At 43.0% G+C, this 15320-nt stretch overlaps 1 protein-coding gene and 1 non-coding gene across 2 annotated transcripts in view; one reads left to right on the forward strand and one right to left on the reverse strand.

Annotated features, from left to right (window-relative positions):
• Positions 1 to 15320, reverse strand: part of LOC123517268 — a 230171-nt gene that overhangs the window by 9585 nt on the left and 205266 nt on the right. The window contains exon 11 of the mRNA XM_045277241.1: positions 14356 to 14502. Coding sequence (XP_045133176.1) covers positions 14356 to 14502 — 147 coding nt within the window. The remainder of the gene's footprint in view (positions 1 to 14355; positions 14503 to 15320) is intronic.
• Positions 13984 to 14057, forward strand: Trnal-cag. The gene has a single exon. It is a non-coding gene; the product is annotated as a tRNA-Leu (tRNA).

A 15320-nucleotide genomic window follows, 5' to 3' on the forward strand; every position in this document is an offset into this window, starting at 1 on the left:
TATATATATATATATATATATATATATATATATATATATATATATATATATATATATATATATATATATATATATATATATATATATATATATATATATATATATATATATATATATATATATATATATATATATATATATATATATATATATATATATATATATATATATATATATATATATATATATATATATATATATATATATATATATATATATATATATATATATATATATATATATATATATATATATATATATATATATATATATATATATATATATATAAACCTCATCTTTCGCTCACCGAAACACAGCTGTCTGAGGCAACTGACAGTAGCACCTTCTATCTTCCCTCCTACTTTCTCTATTCTCATTTTCGTTACAAAGCTAGATGTTGCATCTATGTTCGCAACTTACTCTCGTGCCCATACTCTTGAATCTTCAAAGTTCACCATTTGGCTTCGACTCAACAGTCACTCTCTACTAAATTCATTTGTACTGTCTATCTCCCACATAACTTTTCTGACTATAGTAAATTCTTTAACTATTTAACTTTCAAAGTGGAGCACATTCTGTCCCTCTACCCTTTCGTAGAGATTTCCTTCTTGGAGATTCCACTGTTCACTACCAGTTTTGGTTTTCTTCTACCTTCACTGACGATCTTGGTGAACTAGCCTTCAACTTTGCTATCTTATATGATCTAGAGCAACTGGTGCAACACCCTACTTGCATTCCTGACCATCTTGGAGGCAGGCTTAACACTCTTGATCTCTTCCTCACCTCTAATCCTTCGGCTTATGCTGTCACCCTTTCATCTCCATTGGGCTCCTCTGATCACAATCTCATTTCTATGGCTTGCCCTATTTCTCCAATCCCTCCTCACGATCCCCCAAAGCGGAGATGCCTCTGGCGTTTTGCCTCTGCCAGTTGAGGAGACCTACGGAGGTATTAAGCTGATTTTCCCTGGAATGATAACTGCTTCCTTGTCAGAGACTCATCGCTTTGTGCTGAACGTATAACAGAGGTGATAGTGTCTGTCATAGAGGCGTACATTCCTCATTCTTTTTCTCAATCTAAACCTTCTAAACCCTGGTTTAATACAGCTTTTTCACGTCCTATACATGATAGAGAGGTTGCCCACAAAAGGTACTTGAGCTTTCCATCTCCTGAATTTCACGCACTTTATATCCCTGCCTGGAATCATGCCAAGTCTGTTCTCCAACTTTTTTTTTCTTTTTATACCATATGGGGTTTTCACAGGAAATGGGCTCAAGGGGATACTTTTTGGGGTACCTCCAATCTCAAAGCCCACCCACTAGGAAACTGTTGTCCCGAGTGAGGAAGCCCAACCTACACTTGGACCATGGACAGGATTCGAACCCGTGCGCTTGGAGACCCCTTGGACCCCAATGCACGCATGGTTCCACTGTACCATGATCAAACATTCTTCATAAATAGAAAATGTCAAAATCTTTCAAACTCAAACTCCCCTAAAGACTTCTGGCATCTAGCCAAAAACATTTCCAATAACTTCACTTCTTCAACTTTACCTCCTTTATTTCATCTTGATAGCACCACTGCCATCTCTTGTCTCTAAAGCTGAACGCTTCTCTCGAACATTAGCTCAAAACTCCACCTTGGATGATTCTGGGCTTGTCCCTCCCTCTCCTCCTCTCTCTGACTATTTCATGTCTACAATTGAGTTTGCCTACATTCAGCCTGTTCCTAAAAAAGGGTGACCGTTCTAATATCTCAAAGTTCCGTCATATAGCTTTAATCTCTTGCCAGTTTAAAGTTTTTTAACCTATCCTGAATAGGAAGATTCTAAAACATCTGTTACTTGACAATCTTCTATCTAACCATCAGTATGGCTTCCATTAGATGGCTCTATTAGTGATCTTCTGGCTTTCCTTACTGAGTCTTGGTCATCCTCTTTTAGAGATTTTGGAGAAACTTTTGCTGTAGCGATATACATATCAAAAGCTTTTCATAGACTCTGGCATAAAGCTTTGATTTTAAAACTGCATTCCTACGGTTTGTATCCTTCTCTCTGCAATTATATTCTCAAGTTTCCTTTCCAACCATTCTATTGCTGCCGTGATAGACGGCCTCTGTTCTTCTCCTAAATCTATTAATAGTGGTGTTCCTCAGGGTTCTCACCCACTCTCTTTTTATTATTCATTAATAACATTTGTAGATGCCAGTATACTTTTTAATAAATTTGTTTTGGCCTTCATTACCAGGATGTTTCATGAGCATATTATTTTGATATTTTGTATATAGTATACAGTTCTTGTTATTGTTATTTGAAGAGTACATTTATATATGGTGAAAGAGGGAAACGGCCAGCCTTGACTGGCTAGTTTGAAATGAGTGTTGAGTGGTTAAATGGATTTTGAGTTCTGAGACATCGAACTAGAATGTTTCAAACCTACCCATTCACGGTGAGGACTTTGGCCAGCTAGCCCAGTACAGCTCAGCCCTTATTGCCGTGTAGATGTAGAGTGCTACATATATCGATTGCTGTGAATTTACAATGTGGAATAATTGAATGATTCAGAGGGCGGTTGAGATCGAGATTCAATCTGTTCTTCGTATTTATGAGACAGGGCTACAGCTTGGTGAGTGGTTACTAATTAATTTATGTAATTGCTATACAATAGTTGACTTTAAAGGTAAATTCCCTCGATCACATTAATATAATTAGCTGTCTTCATTTATGGTTGTTATCCTTTCAATGTAATAACTATCTGATGATTATTTTTATCATTTAGAGTCAGCTATTGATTACTGTGAAACATTTTGAGGCATTTTTGATAATGATGAATTGTGTGTTCGTGTTTGAATTGTTTGTTGTTTATTGGGACTAATTTGATTGTTTCTACAGTATTTATTAGTCGGATTACCCTGTACGAGTATGCAAAAATAGTTGGAGTAATGATTTCATTTAATGACAATATTTTCTGTATTTAAACGTGCATTTTGGATACATACCAGCTTATTTAATTTATTATATTAAATTGTAAGATGTGACCGTATTTACAGATACAACTTGTAGTCGAGTTAAAGTGCAATAAAGGTGGACGGCTACAAAGCGATATCATCTATCCCAGTGTTGGACAACTAGGGCCTCTACAACATTCTTAACAAAACTTCTTGCCCTATCCACTCCTTTGCTGATGATACCACCCTACATCTTTCCACGTCCATTCAGAGACGACCAAACCTCCAGGAAGTCAACAGATCATGCACACAGAAGGCCTCACTTCTGATCTTTCTAAGATTTCAAATGGGGGCAAAAAAATCTAGTAGTTTTCAATGCTTCAAACACTCAATTCCTCTATCTATCAACTTGACACAACCTTCCAGACAACTATCGCCTCTTCGTAAATGACACTCAACTGTCTCCCTTTTCCACACTAAATATTCTTAGTCTGTCCTGTACCGATAATCTTAACTGGAAACTCCGCATCTCATCTCTTGCTAAAAGAGCTTCTATAAAGTTAGGCGTTCTGATGTGTGTCTACCATTTTTCCCGCACTTTCAACTGCTAACTCTGTACAAGGGCCTTATCCGCCCCTCTTTTGTTTGGGGCAAGTGGGGGGTTACATTCACACAGTTATATTTTATAGAGTGGAATTAAAAGCTTTTCATTTCATCAACTCCCCTGTTCTGATTTTCTTCAGTCTCTTTCTCAACCCTCATCCACTTTCTTCCCAGGTCAAAATACATTCCTGTCTGTGTCACGTAGTCCATGCCAAGGAAACAGGATTCCTCCAGATCCACAACAAACACAGGCAGCGTCACCTTGCTGCTTCACACGTCCATCCGCATACTCACAGGTCCTTGGAAAGTCATGTAGTGGCCCGTCACCCCATGCAACCATTGAGTAGTTTCTGGCAGATGGCATGCTGATACCAGCTTAGGGCGCACGAACATCCTCTTGGCACCCGTACCAACCATCAGTTGGCAAGGCTGGTCATCAACAGTTCTCCACACCTTGACTATTGAGGCTAAGGCGTAATGGCATCTTAGATGGCAAGGGGCACCTGGGGTTCTAGCTGGCTTACTTCCTTGGGAGTGGGACAGGCAGCAGATAAGTGGCCACCCTTCCCACAGCTTCAGCAGCAAGACTGGAAAGGAAGAGCAACTGGCTGCTCCAGGGAATGTACCCTTCGCTCCCGTTTACAGTGCTAGCACCTGTGCCCTTCCTGGCCACACACCCAGCAGGTGTGAGGGCTCAACCTCCCCAACGACAACGACGTCGATGCCTTCTCTTCCGTTCTGTCGTCCCCCATGCTCACCAAGCCCAGAACTCACGGGTTGGAAAGGCCTTCTGGGGGCTCCACACAGCTGGAACACTCACCGAGGCACACAGGAAGGCCTCCATTTCTAAAGCACTCATTAGGGCCTCACGGATATCCTTGGGACGAGCCTATCTGACATAAAGCTGCAGCTCCCTATTCTACAGCATGTCCACAAACAGGTCCTTCATGAGTTGTCCCACCATATTGTCCATGGCCACTGGATACACCCAAAGGACCAGAGTTTCCACCCCCTGCGCCATCTCAGGTAGAGGTTCACCTCTGGCCCGCACCCTACTCTTGAGATAGGCACTGTATATTTCAGACTGTTGGTAATGGCTGAATTGTCGCCTCAAAGCCTCCAACACGCACTGGTAGTCCGTGCACAGGGTTGCTGTAAGTGTCCTAGTACTTCCAGTGCTGCTCCCCAAAGGTGCTTTCCTCCCAGGTCCAGTCTTGTACCTCTGCCATCAACTTTAACTGAGAGACATATGCCTCCCATGTCACAGTGCTATCAAACTCGGCCCCCCCCGATGGGAACCGCCTTGTCGTGGTGTGGGGGACTTGCGTGCCTCTGTGACCTGGCGAGCTGGGCCAGAGGGGGCTTAGGCCCCTGCTCTGCCCTTTCGAGGGGGAGAGGGCTACCCATGCTAGTACGGTCGCCAGTGAGGGGCCAGACTAAATGGTTCCTACGTAAACTGCCAGTGGACTAGCGGAGCCACCCACCGGAGGGATCGCCCAATAGGGGCTGTCCTGTGCTGGATGGTTGGGTGCCCAGGCTAGGATACTTTGGGAGAGGGGTCTCAGCTCTGCCATGGACAAACTTTCTGTATCATGTGGGGCCTTTTTTTAAAACGATTGGTCCACATGGGGACGAGGTACCACGTCCACGGCGGCCAGCGCTCGCTCCCATTGTCGTCCCAGTAGGTGGTTTCCCTTGCCCCTGGAGCTAATCTTTTGTGTTACTTTTTTTCTTATGGGAAAACACAAAAAAATTTCAGGTTCTTGTGAGATGGCTGACCTGGCCCACGAGACATCATCTTCAGGTCTGATTAGGAAGGAGGATTCCCCTCCACAAGGGCCTCCCACAGCAGTCTCCTGTTCTGGGAGATCTTCTGAGGGATGCATTTCTGCTGCATATGACTCCTTTTGATGGTAACTATTAATCCATCATTTTCCTATCACGCCTTGCACTCACTTCTCAAGGCGTATGGTACGGTTGTTCGCATTCGACTGGTTTATGATAAGGACTTTCCTTCTAACCGCTGCTATGTGACGTTTATGTCATGTGATGAAGCCTGTTTTGCTTTTGAACATGTAGCATCTCTGCCCCTTGCCGGCTCTGGCTTTAAAACTGAATTTCTCCAGTCACATAATATTTCAGACATGGATTACATCCCAAATGTTTTTGAAAGCTATTTAGAGAATTCAGTTTCAGAAGTTCGCCACATCCCGCCTCCATGTTGGTTTGTAGCTTACTACAGAAATGGGCGCGGGAATTTCATCCATGCTTCCCGGTACCTGGCTAAAGAGATCGGCACGATTCCTGAGGAGAATCTGAAGAAATACGGTAAGGGGGTGCTCATGCCGGCTAAAGATATTACACAAGCGAGGATGTTGCAATATCTCCAATGCCCTAATGACAGCATGTTTGAAACTATAAAGGCCCATCCCACCATTAATTATAGTAAAGGTTGTGTGTACAGTCAGGATCTTTACGAATTTCCTGAAGAGGAAGTACTGGCTGTGTCCTAACTCAGTCCAAAAGGTGACTAAGATGAGGAATTCTTCCAACATAGTTCTTCTCACCTTATTTGGTTCCGCCCTCCCTGACCATGTTAATATCGGTCCTATCAATCTTAGGGTTAGGCGTTTTATTTCCTGTCATCTTCAATGTTTCTCGTGTTACGGCTACGGTCATGGCAAAAGCTCCTGCGAGGAAGCTTCTCGATGCGGTAATTGCTCAGCACTAGACTCACATTCTGAGGAGCATTGCAATGCTGCAGCTTATTGTTTCCATTACCGTGATGCTCACCAGGTACGTTCCAGGCAATGCCCTAGGTATCGCCTGGAGCAGGACATTCTACACCTTGCTAACACTCAGTTCATCAGCCTTGGTAGCGCCAGCTGTGAACTCCTGTACCGCAAGAAGGCCGGTACTGGTGCAACATCCTATGCTTCATTGGCCGCTCGCTCTTCAGCTGAGTCTGCCGGTCCGAAGACAACTCTTCCTGCTACTTCTCGCTCTGTTGGGGCGGGTGGTCCTGTTCATTTGGCCAACAGGTTTGCCCTTTTGTCCGATGACTCGGTTGAGTCATCTCTTAGAAGTGACGAGAATAATACGGACTTGACCAAAGTCACCCATGTAGTGGATGTCCATTTGCCCCTTGTATCGCCTAAGCCTTTGAAAGGCCTGACCAAACGGCACCACAGCTCTGCAGAGTCGTTAGATTTAGCTCAGCCTCAGCAGTCTAAGGTTTCTACTGGTACACATGATCGTGAGTCCTCAAGGGACCGCGCTGCCATGGTAGCTCCAGTAGTTTCTGTTCAGCCTCCTGTGACACAACTCTGTCTCAGATCAGGCTTCTTGTGATGAGCATGGTCTTAGCATGGAGACGTCTGATGATATTGTCATAGCCGTCCCTCGTGGACCCACTGTTTCAAAAAGTGCAGTCCAGCCTGAAACCTCGTCCTCCGATGACTGGTAGGAGTGATGATGGTTCGCATCACTCACCGGTAGGCCGAAAGGCTGCGGTCCAACGACTCGACACATCACAACTCCCGGTTTCTTCTCGTCGGTTGATTATTTCTAGTCAGGTGAGTCACAGGCAGCCCTTCAAAAGGCTCGCCCGTCCACTGCACCTAAATAGTCATCTTCAAGCTTCTACAGTGGAACTGTAGAGGCCTTCGCGCCTCGTGGGGAAAACTCCGAGCTTTATTGTCGGAGTTCTCTCCAGCTTGTGTAGCTCTACAAGAGACTATGCTAGGTGATAGTACTTATTCTAGTCCTCCTGGCTATTGTGCCTTTTTAAGCACTCCTTTCCCTGACCAGGGCCACCACGGTGGCACAGCTATTCTAGTCCGTCAGCATATACCTGTTGTCCCCTTACAACTTAACTCTCCCCTTCAGGTGGTTGATGTTAAGGTCTTTATGGGACGATCTTACACTATTTGCAATTTATATCTCCCTCCTCGACTTCCAGTCTCCAGCTCCAGGGGTGAGCTTGACGGCCTGGTGCATCAGCTGACTCCACCTTTCCTCTTGTTGGGAGATTTTAACAGCCGCCACGCATTGTAGGATGAGGGTGCTAGTAATCCTTGTGGGGTTTTAATCGGTTCTTTTATTGAGGATGAGGGATTGGATATTTTAAATTCTGGGGATGTTACACATTTCCACAGTCCTACTGGGACTTTAACAGCTATTGATCTTTCTATCTCTACATCTAATTCTTTCCTTGATTTTAATTGGCGGGTTCTACCAGATTTACACGGTAGTGACCACTTTCCAATTTTATTACAATCTGTGAACACTGAGCCACAGTCCCAGCCCCCACGCTGGGTTTTAGACAAAGTAGATTGGCCTCGATTCACAGACCTTATCTCTTTTATCCATCCGTTGGCTGACTTTTCTACTTGTGCTGAAGCTGTTGATTATTTTACCGATTTTTTACATTCAGTAGCGCTTTAGACAATCCCTAGGACGTCCGGTCGCATTACTAAGTGTCCCGTTCCTTGGTGGAACGCAGCATGCACAAACGCTGTGAGAGAGAAACGGGCAGCTTTCTCTCGTCTTCGGCGATATCGTAGCGACCTGCAGTGTCTGGAAGCTTTTCAACGCTGCCGAGCTCGGGCCTGCCGCATTTTGAAGGAGGTACAAAAGAGCCTCTTGGAAAGCCTATGTCTCTTCCATTAACGCCCGCACCCCTCTTACGGATGTCTTCAACAAAGTCCGCCGAATTGCTGGGAAGTATTCTGCTCCTTCCCCACCAGTTTTGTTGTCTGCTGGGTGGACGGTGGCAGACCCTAGGACTGTCCCCGATCTCTTCGTGGAGCACTTTGCCAGTGTTTCTTGGAGGCATCCTGCAGGCCTGGGCGCACGTCACCACCAGAGAACTGAATCTCTCGGCATAAATTTCTCTTCCACTAGAGGGGAGTCTTATAATGTCCCCTTCTCTGCCTCCGAGTTGCGGACTGCTTTGTCCCAGTGTCATGACTCTTCTCCTGGCTCAGATGATATTCCTTATGCCTTCTTGCGCCACATGTCTGACAGTGCTTTTAACTTTTTATTAAATCTTTATAATATGATTTGGCATACCAGTGACTTTCCAACTTCTTGGGCTGTCGCAGTGGTTCTTCCATTTCTGAAGCCTGGGAAAGATAATCTTCAGGCTACGAACTACCGTCCTATATCTTTGACATCCTGCGTTTGTAAAGTGTTAGAAAAGATGGTAAATGTAAGACTCATGTGGTACTTGGAGAGGGGGAAGTACCGTATTTTACGGCTTGCAATCTTGGAAGATGCACCCTAATATTTGAAAGAAATTTCTAAGAAAAAAAAAGTCATTCTCATATAAGAACGCATTCACCATATACCCAACCACTGAACATAAAAAAAGATCAGAAGCAAGGAGTCTGCAAGACACTATTGTTTCACCACTCATTACAAATTTGCTGGAGCACTCACCACAAATTTAAAACTATGTAAATAAAAACACCATAGGTAAATACATATACACAGTGAAACAGTCCATCTCTTGTTTTAGTGGCGTGCAACAGCATGTTTTGGACCTGTTGTTTACATTACGGAATCACTTGTCCGATCGCCAAAATTCGAACACGTCAGTGCTGTAGTTTGTATTTATTTTATTTTGCAGTCGTGCTTCATAGGCTTTATCAATGTGAATACAATTCACAAGTGGAGTTTTGACTCTTGCTTGAATGAGTAAGCCACTTGGATGTTCTATTAATAAAGGTATAAAGGCACCTAGTATGATGTGTGCGCGTTCGTGTGTATGTATGTGTGTGTTGCTATGAGACAAGAGAGCGGCCCGTTTCTCCACACGCTGAGTAGGCTGCAGGAAGGATTATGGTATTGTAAATACTTGTAACACCTAAGTACTGAGTTTACATAATATAAAAGGCCAAATTAAATGGTACTTAAGCTAACATCATAATGTAATGACTCAACATACAAATCCAGGTCTCTATCTGTCATGTGTCCAAGCTCACTTGAAGTTGGAAGCTGCCTTACAATACAACATTCATCTTGGAAGACGCACTAGTATTTTTCAGGGTATATTTTAGGAAAAAAAGTGCGTCTTGTAAGCCGTAAAATACGGTACTTGTCATCGGTACAGTACGGCTTCCGAAAGATGAGGTCTACTACTGATGCTCTTTTATCCCTAGAGTCTTCTATTTGTGAGGCCTTCACTAATCACCACCATCAAGTAACAGTCTCTTTTGACCTGGAGAAGGTCTACGACATGGCTCGGTGTCATGGCATTTTACAGTCCTTGTTTAATTTTGGCCTTCGTGGCCACCTTCCTATTTTTATTCAGCAGTTTTTATCCAGACGTCTTTTACGGGTTCGAGTGTAGAGTTTTCTCTCCGAGGCTACTGCTCTAAATGATGGCATTCCACAGGGAAGTATTCTTAGTGTTATCTTATTCGCAGTTGCCATAAATGGTGTTATTGATACTCTCCCAGATGGCGTTCACAGCTCCTTATATGTGGACGACTTGTGCATCTCTTTTGCTGCTGCTAAAATGTCTATGATTGAGCGCAAGCTCCAACTGGCAATAAATAGGGTGTCCGGTTGGGCCAACATGAACGGTTTTCGATTTTCCACCTCGAAGACCGTAGCTGTGCATTTTTGTCGCAACCGTGTTGTACATCCAGACCCTGATTTATATTTAGCCATTAGACGCCTATCATGTGTGGAGGTGACTCAATATCTTGGCCTATTGTTTGACAACCGTCTTACTTGGGTTCCCCATCTCCGTTCTCTTAAAGCATCTTGCAGGACGGCACTATCCCTTCTTCGGGTTTTAAGTCACAGTACTTGGGGTGCAGACAGGGACACTCTGCTGCTTCTTCACAGAACACTTATACTTCCCAAGCTGGAATACGGCTGTGAGACCTACTCATCTGCAACAGATGCACGACTATGCACGCTTGACTCCATGCATCATGCTGGGGTCCGCTTGGTTACGGGTGCATTTCGGACATCTCCAATACCTAGCCTTCTAGTGGATGCTGGTTTCTGGCTGCTCGACCTCCGGCGCCAGTCTTCAATGCTCCGGTGTTGTTTTGCATCCACCGTCTTCCTGATTTTGTCCCCTGTCTGTCAATATTGCGAGATTCACGCTCGCAGGCATATGTCACTCGACCGAGTCTCCCTAAACATTTTGGCCTTCGAGTCGCAAATCTCATTGCGAGGTTATCTATCGACCCCACTCCTGTGTACTCTTTCCGGCTCCCACGAGTTGGTTATTGGCAGCTTCCTTTTATCTCATTATGCCCTCTTGCCATGGATGGCAAGAAGGATTTTCTGCCAGCTCTGTCCCACATATGGTTTTTAGAACACTTTTTTATCCATTCTGATGATATCCTTGTTTTTATTGATGGTTCCAAATCCGACGCAGGCATTGGGTTTAGTGTGGTTTTCCCCTCTTTTTATTGGTCTGGCATCCGTCTCTACTGCGGAGCTGTCTGCCATAGTCCTAGCTTTACAGATTATTCTTAGTCTTCCGGTTTCGTCTTTTACAATTTTTAGTGACTGTCGCAGTGCTCTTACTGCTCTCTCTTCCACTATCTCCCTTCACCCATTTGTTTTATCAGCCCTAGAGTGGCTATACCTCCTTACCAGAAGAGGATATCGTGTTGGGTTCTATTGGGTCCCTGGTCACGTTAGTGTTGCTGGGAATGAACACGCAGACCACCTCGCTAAAGAAGCAGCAAGTTGCGCTCCATCTCCTGCCCCTGTTCCGTTCAAGATGTATTTCATCTAATTCATGTGGCGGTTGCAGCAATTTGGCAGAGGAGATGGCTAATGGGGGTCGCAACCTCGAAAATGGGAGAGATCACTACTTCCTCTATCTGTCAATGGACATACACCCATGTCCGGGATCGCCGTTTACAGACTTTATTGGCGCGACTGCGTATAGGTCACACGTACCTTACACAAAGGTACCTGTTGACCAGGGACCCTCAACCTTACTGTGACGACTGCCTGGTGCCGCTTACGGTGCGGCACCTACCAGTGGAGTGCCCCAGTTTGACTGAATTAAGACACCGCTATCTCTACCACTGTCGTGGTAGAGATAGCGGTCTCCTACTGTGACCATAGGTGGCTGAGAGGAGCGAACAGACACACTGGAGATGCCTTTATGAATCACAGTGTTTATTGGCGTCACATGTAGCATGGGTTGGACAGTCACAAAGGGGGACTCAACAAGTCACTTCCATGCAAGGCTGTTGTGGCAGGTGAGGGAAAGACAGTGTGAGGACTTTGGTGTCCAGCCCTAACTCACCCAGTGCAGCTACCTCACCATCTCACCTCAACCAAACCAAACCACTCAAACAACACACACACACACACACACACACACACACACACACACACACACATGAACCTGGACTGAGCAACCAAACCACTTCAACAATACACACACACACACACACACACCTAAAGAAGAAGGAAAGAAAGATTGGTTTAATGCAAAATGTGCTAGGGCAAAGGAGAAACGAGATGGAGCATGGAAAAGGTGGAGAAGAAACAGAAATCCAGAAAATAAGGAAAACTTCAAAACAGCAAGAAATTAATATGCTAAGGTGAGAAAGGAAGAAGAAAAGAACTATGAAAAGGACATTGTCGAAAAATGTAAGGAACAACCAAAATTGTTCTACAGATTCATAAATGGAAAAATAAGACAAAAAGAAACAATAGAAATGTTAAAAGGAGAAAACGGAATGGTGGAAAACCCAAAAAGTATGGCAGAACTGTTAAATAGTAAATTTCATGAGGTCTTTACTAAGGAATCCAAATTTGAAAGACCACAGGGTAATAGAGAGACTGTCTATATGAAAGAGATTAAAGTAACCAAGCTTGAAATAAAAAAGTTGATGACGGAATTGGATGAGGAAAAGGCAATGGGACCGGATGAAGTCTCAGGCAGAATACTGAAAGAATGTAGGGAAGAACTAGCAAGTCCAATATACAACATCATAAAATGCTCAATAGAAAATGGAACAGTGCCAGTGGAGTGGAAAAGAGCTGAAGTGGTTCCCATATATAAGAGCGGAAGGAAGGAAGAACCTTTAAATTACAGACCGGTATCACTAACTAGTGTAATATGCAAGATGTGTGAAAAAGTAATAAAGAAGCAATGGATCGAGTTTCTTGAAGACAACAAAATATTATCAAATAGCCAATTTGGTTTTAGAAAAGGTCGGTCATGTGTGACAAATTTATTGAGTTTCTACTCTAGAATAGTTGATAAAGTACAAGAGAGAGAGGGATGGGTTGACTGTATTTATTTAGATCTAAATAAGGCTTTTGATAAAGTGCCACATGAAAGATTACTATGGAAGTTAAAGGAGAAGGGTGGCTTAAAAGGAAGCACATTGAGATGGATGAAGAATTATTTAATGGGAAGAGAAATAAGGACGATAGTTAAAGATATGAAGTCCAAGTGGAGAACAGTAGACAGCGGAGTGCCACAGGGGTCAGTATTGGCACCAATACTTTTTCTCGTATATATAAATGACATGCCAGAGGGAGTGAACAGCTACATAAATCTGTTTGTGGACGATGCGAAACTGTGCAGAGTCATTAAACAAAAAGAGGATTGTGAAATACTACAGGAAGACTTAAACAAGATCTGGAAATGGAGCAAAAAATGGGAGATGGAATTCAATGTGGACAAAAGCCATGTCATGGAAATGAGAAAAAGTGAAAGACGACCAGTGGGAATCTATACGATGGGAGATGGAGTAGAACTAGAAAAAGTAAAAAAGGAAAAGGACCTGGGAGTGACAATGGAAGAAAATAATCAACCGGTTAGCCGTATTGATAGAATTTTCAGAGAGACGTATAATTTGCTAAGGAATATTGGAGTAGCATTTCACTATATGGACAAGGAAATGATGAAGAAATTGATAAGTACTAAAATAAGACCTAGATTGGAATATGCAGGAGTTGTGTGGACTCCCATAAAAAGAAACACATAAGAAAATTAGAGAGACTACAAAAATGGCTACAAGAATGGTTCCAGAATTTAAAGGGATGGCATATGAGGAGAGACTAAAGGCAATGGATCTACCAACCTTGGAGCAGAGAAGAGAGAGGGATCTGATACAAGTTTATAAATTGATTAACGGAATGGATGAAGTGGATAATGAGAAACTGATCCTGAGAGAAGAATATGACTTTAGAAGCACAAGATCGCATAGTAAGAAACTAAGGAAGGGGACGATGTCTGAGAGATGTTAAAAAATTTTGTTTCCCGCAAAGATGTGTTGAGACTTGGAACAGTTTGAGTGAGAAAGTGGTATCAGCAAAGAGTGTACATAGTTTTAAAGAAAAATTGGATAAGTGTAGATATGGAGACGGGACCACACGAGCATAAAGCCCAGGCCCTGTAAAACTACAACTAGGTAAATACACACTTGCGCGCACCCGGTAGCTCAGTGGTTAGAGTGCTGGCTTCAGAAGCCAGAGGACCAGGGTTCGATTCCCCGGCCGGGTGGAGATATTTGGGTGTATCTCCTTTCACGTGTAGCCCCTGTTCACCTAGCAGTGAGTAGGTACGGGATGTAAATCGAGAAGTTGTGACCTTGTTGTCCCGGTGTGTGGTGTGTGCCTGGTCTCAGGTCTATCCGAAGATCGAAAATAATGAGCTCTGAGCTCGTTCCATAGGGTAACGTCTGGCTGTCTCGTCAGAGACTGCAGCAGATCAACAGTGAAACACACACACACACAAGTAGCATTTTTTAACAATATATTCCATCTTTTCCCCAAAAGAAATCAGTGTTATATATCACTTACAGAAAGAGGAGTCTTGGTTTTGCCTTCACTGTAGGTAGCACCAGTTTGATTGAAGTACTTTTCCATTTTGTTTGCAAGAACCCACAAGGTCTCCATAAGAAGATCTTGCATATCAGTATCATCTTGCAGAATCATCTGACAATCAGCCTGGCGACAAAGACAGAATTAATGATACGAAGAATTGTGAAGTTTTCTGTAATAAAAATAGAAACTGAAGAGAAAATGTCATTTCAAATTTGATCTTGCAGAGTTCTGTACAATATTCACCACAAATGCAAATTAATAGCAAATTAATGGGAATAACAAGATACTGACAACAAGACTGTCCATGAATGTATAGAATATTTGTATACTGATACTGAAATATAGCATAATATTAGAAAAATAAACTGCATGTTAAAAGATATTAAGAAAATATAATTTCAGAAAAATGAAAATTACGATAAATTTCTAGAAAACCTATTGCAAGAAAATACCTACTAGATAGGACAAAATACGTACTAGATAGGACAAAGGGATAAGGATTTATATTTTACATGACGATAGTCAGGAAATAATTCAATTGTTTATTTCATGTAGTAACTGCAAAATAAAGACTAAAAACTTGCATTTATGTCATGATGTCATGTCATGAGAGGAAAAGCAAAGCTGTTAACCATCAGCTTTGGCTTTCTTCTCCCTTCATTGACCATCCTGGTGAACTAGCCTTCAACTTTGCTATCCTCCATGACTTTGAGCCACTGGTGCATCACCCTACTCGTATTCCTGACCGTCTTCAAGATACGCTCACCATTCTTGACCTTTTTCTTACCTTTTAATCCTTCTGCTTATGCTGTTACCCTATCTTCTACATTGGGCTCCTCTGATCACAATCCCATTTCTGTATCTTGTCCTATTTCTCCAATTCTTCCTCAGGATCCTCCAAAACGGAGGTGCCTCTGGTGTTGGGTAAACCTGACGAGGTA

The sequence above is a fragment of the Portunus trituberculatus genome, chromosome 6 (assembly GCF_017591435.1).
Source record: "Portunus trituberculatus isolate SZX2019 chromosome 6, ASM1759143v1, whole genome shotgun sequence".
NCBI classification, from domain to species: domain Eukaryota; kingdom Metazoa; phylum Arthropoda; class Malacostraca; order Decapoda; family Portunidae; genus Portunus; species Portunus trituberculatus.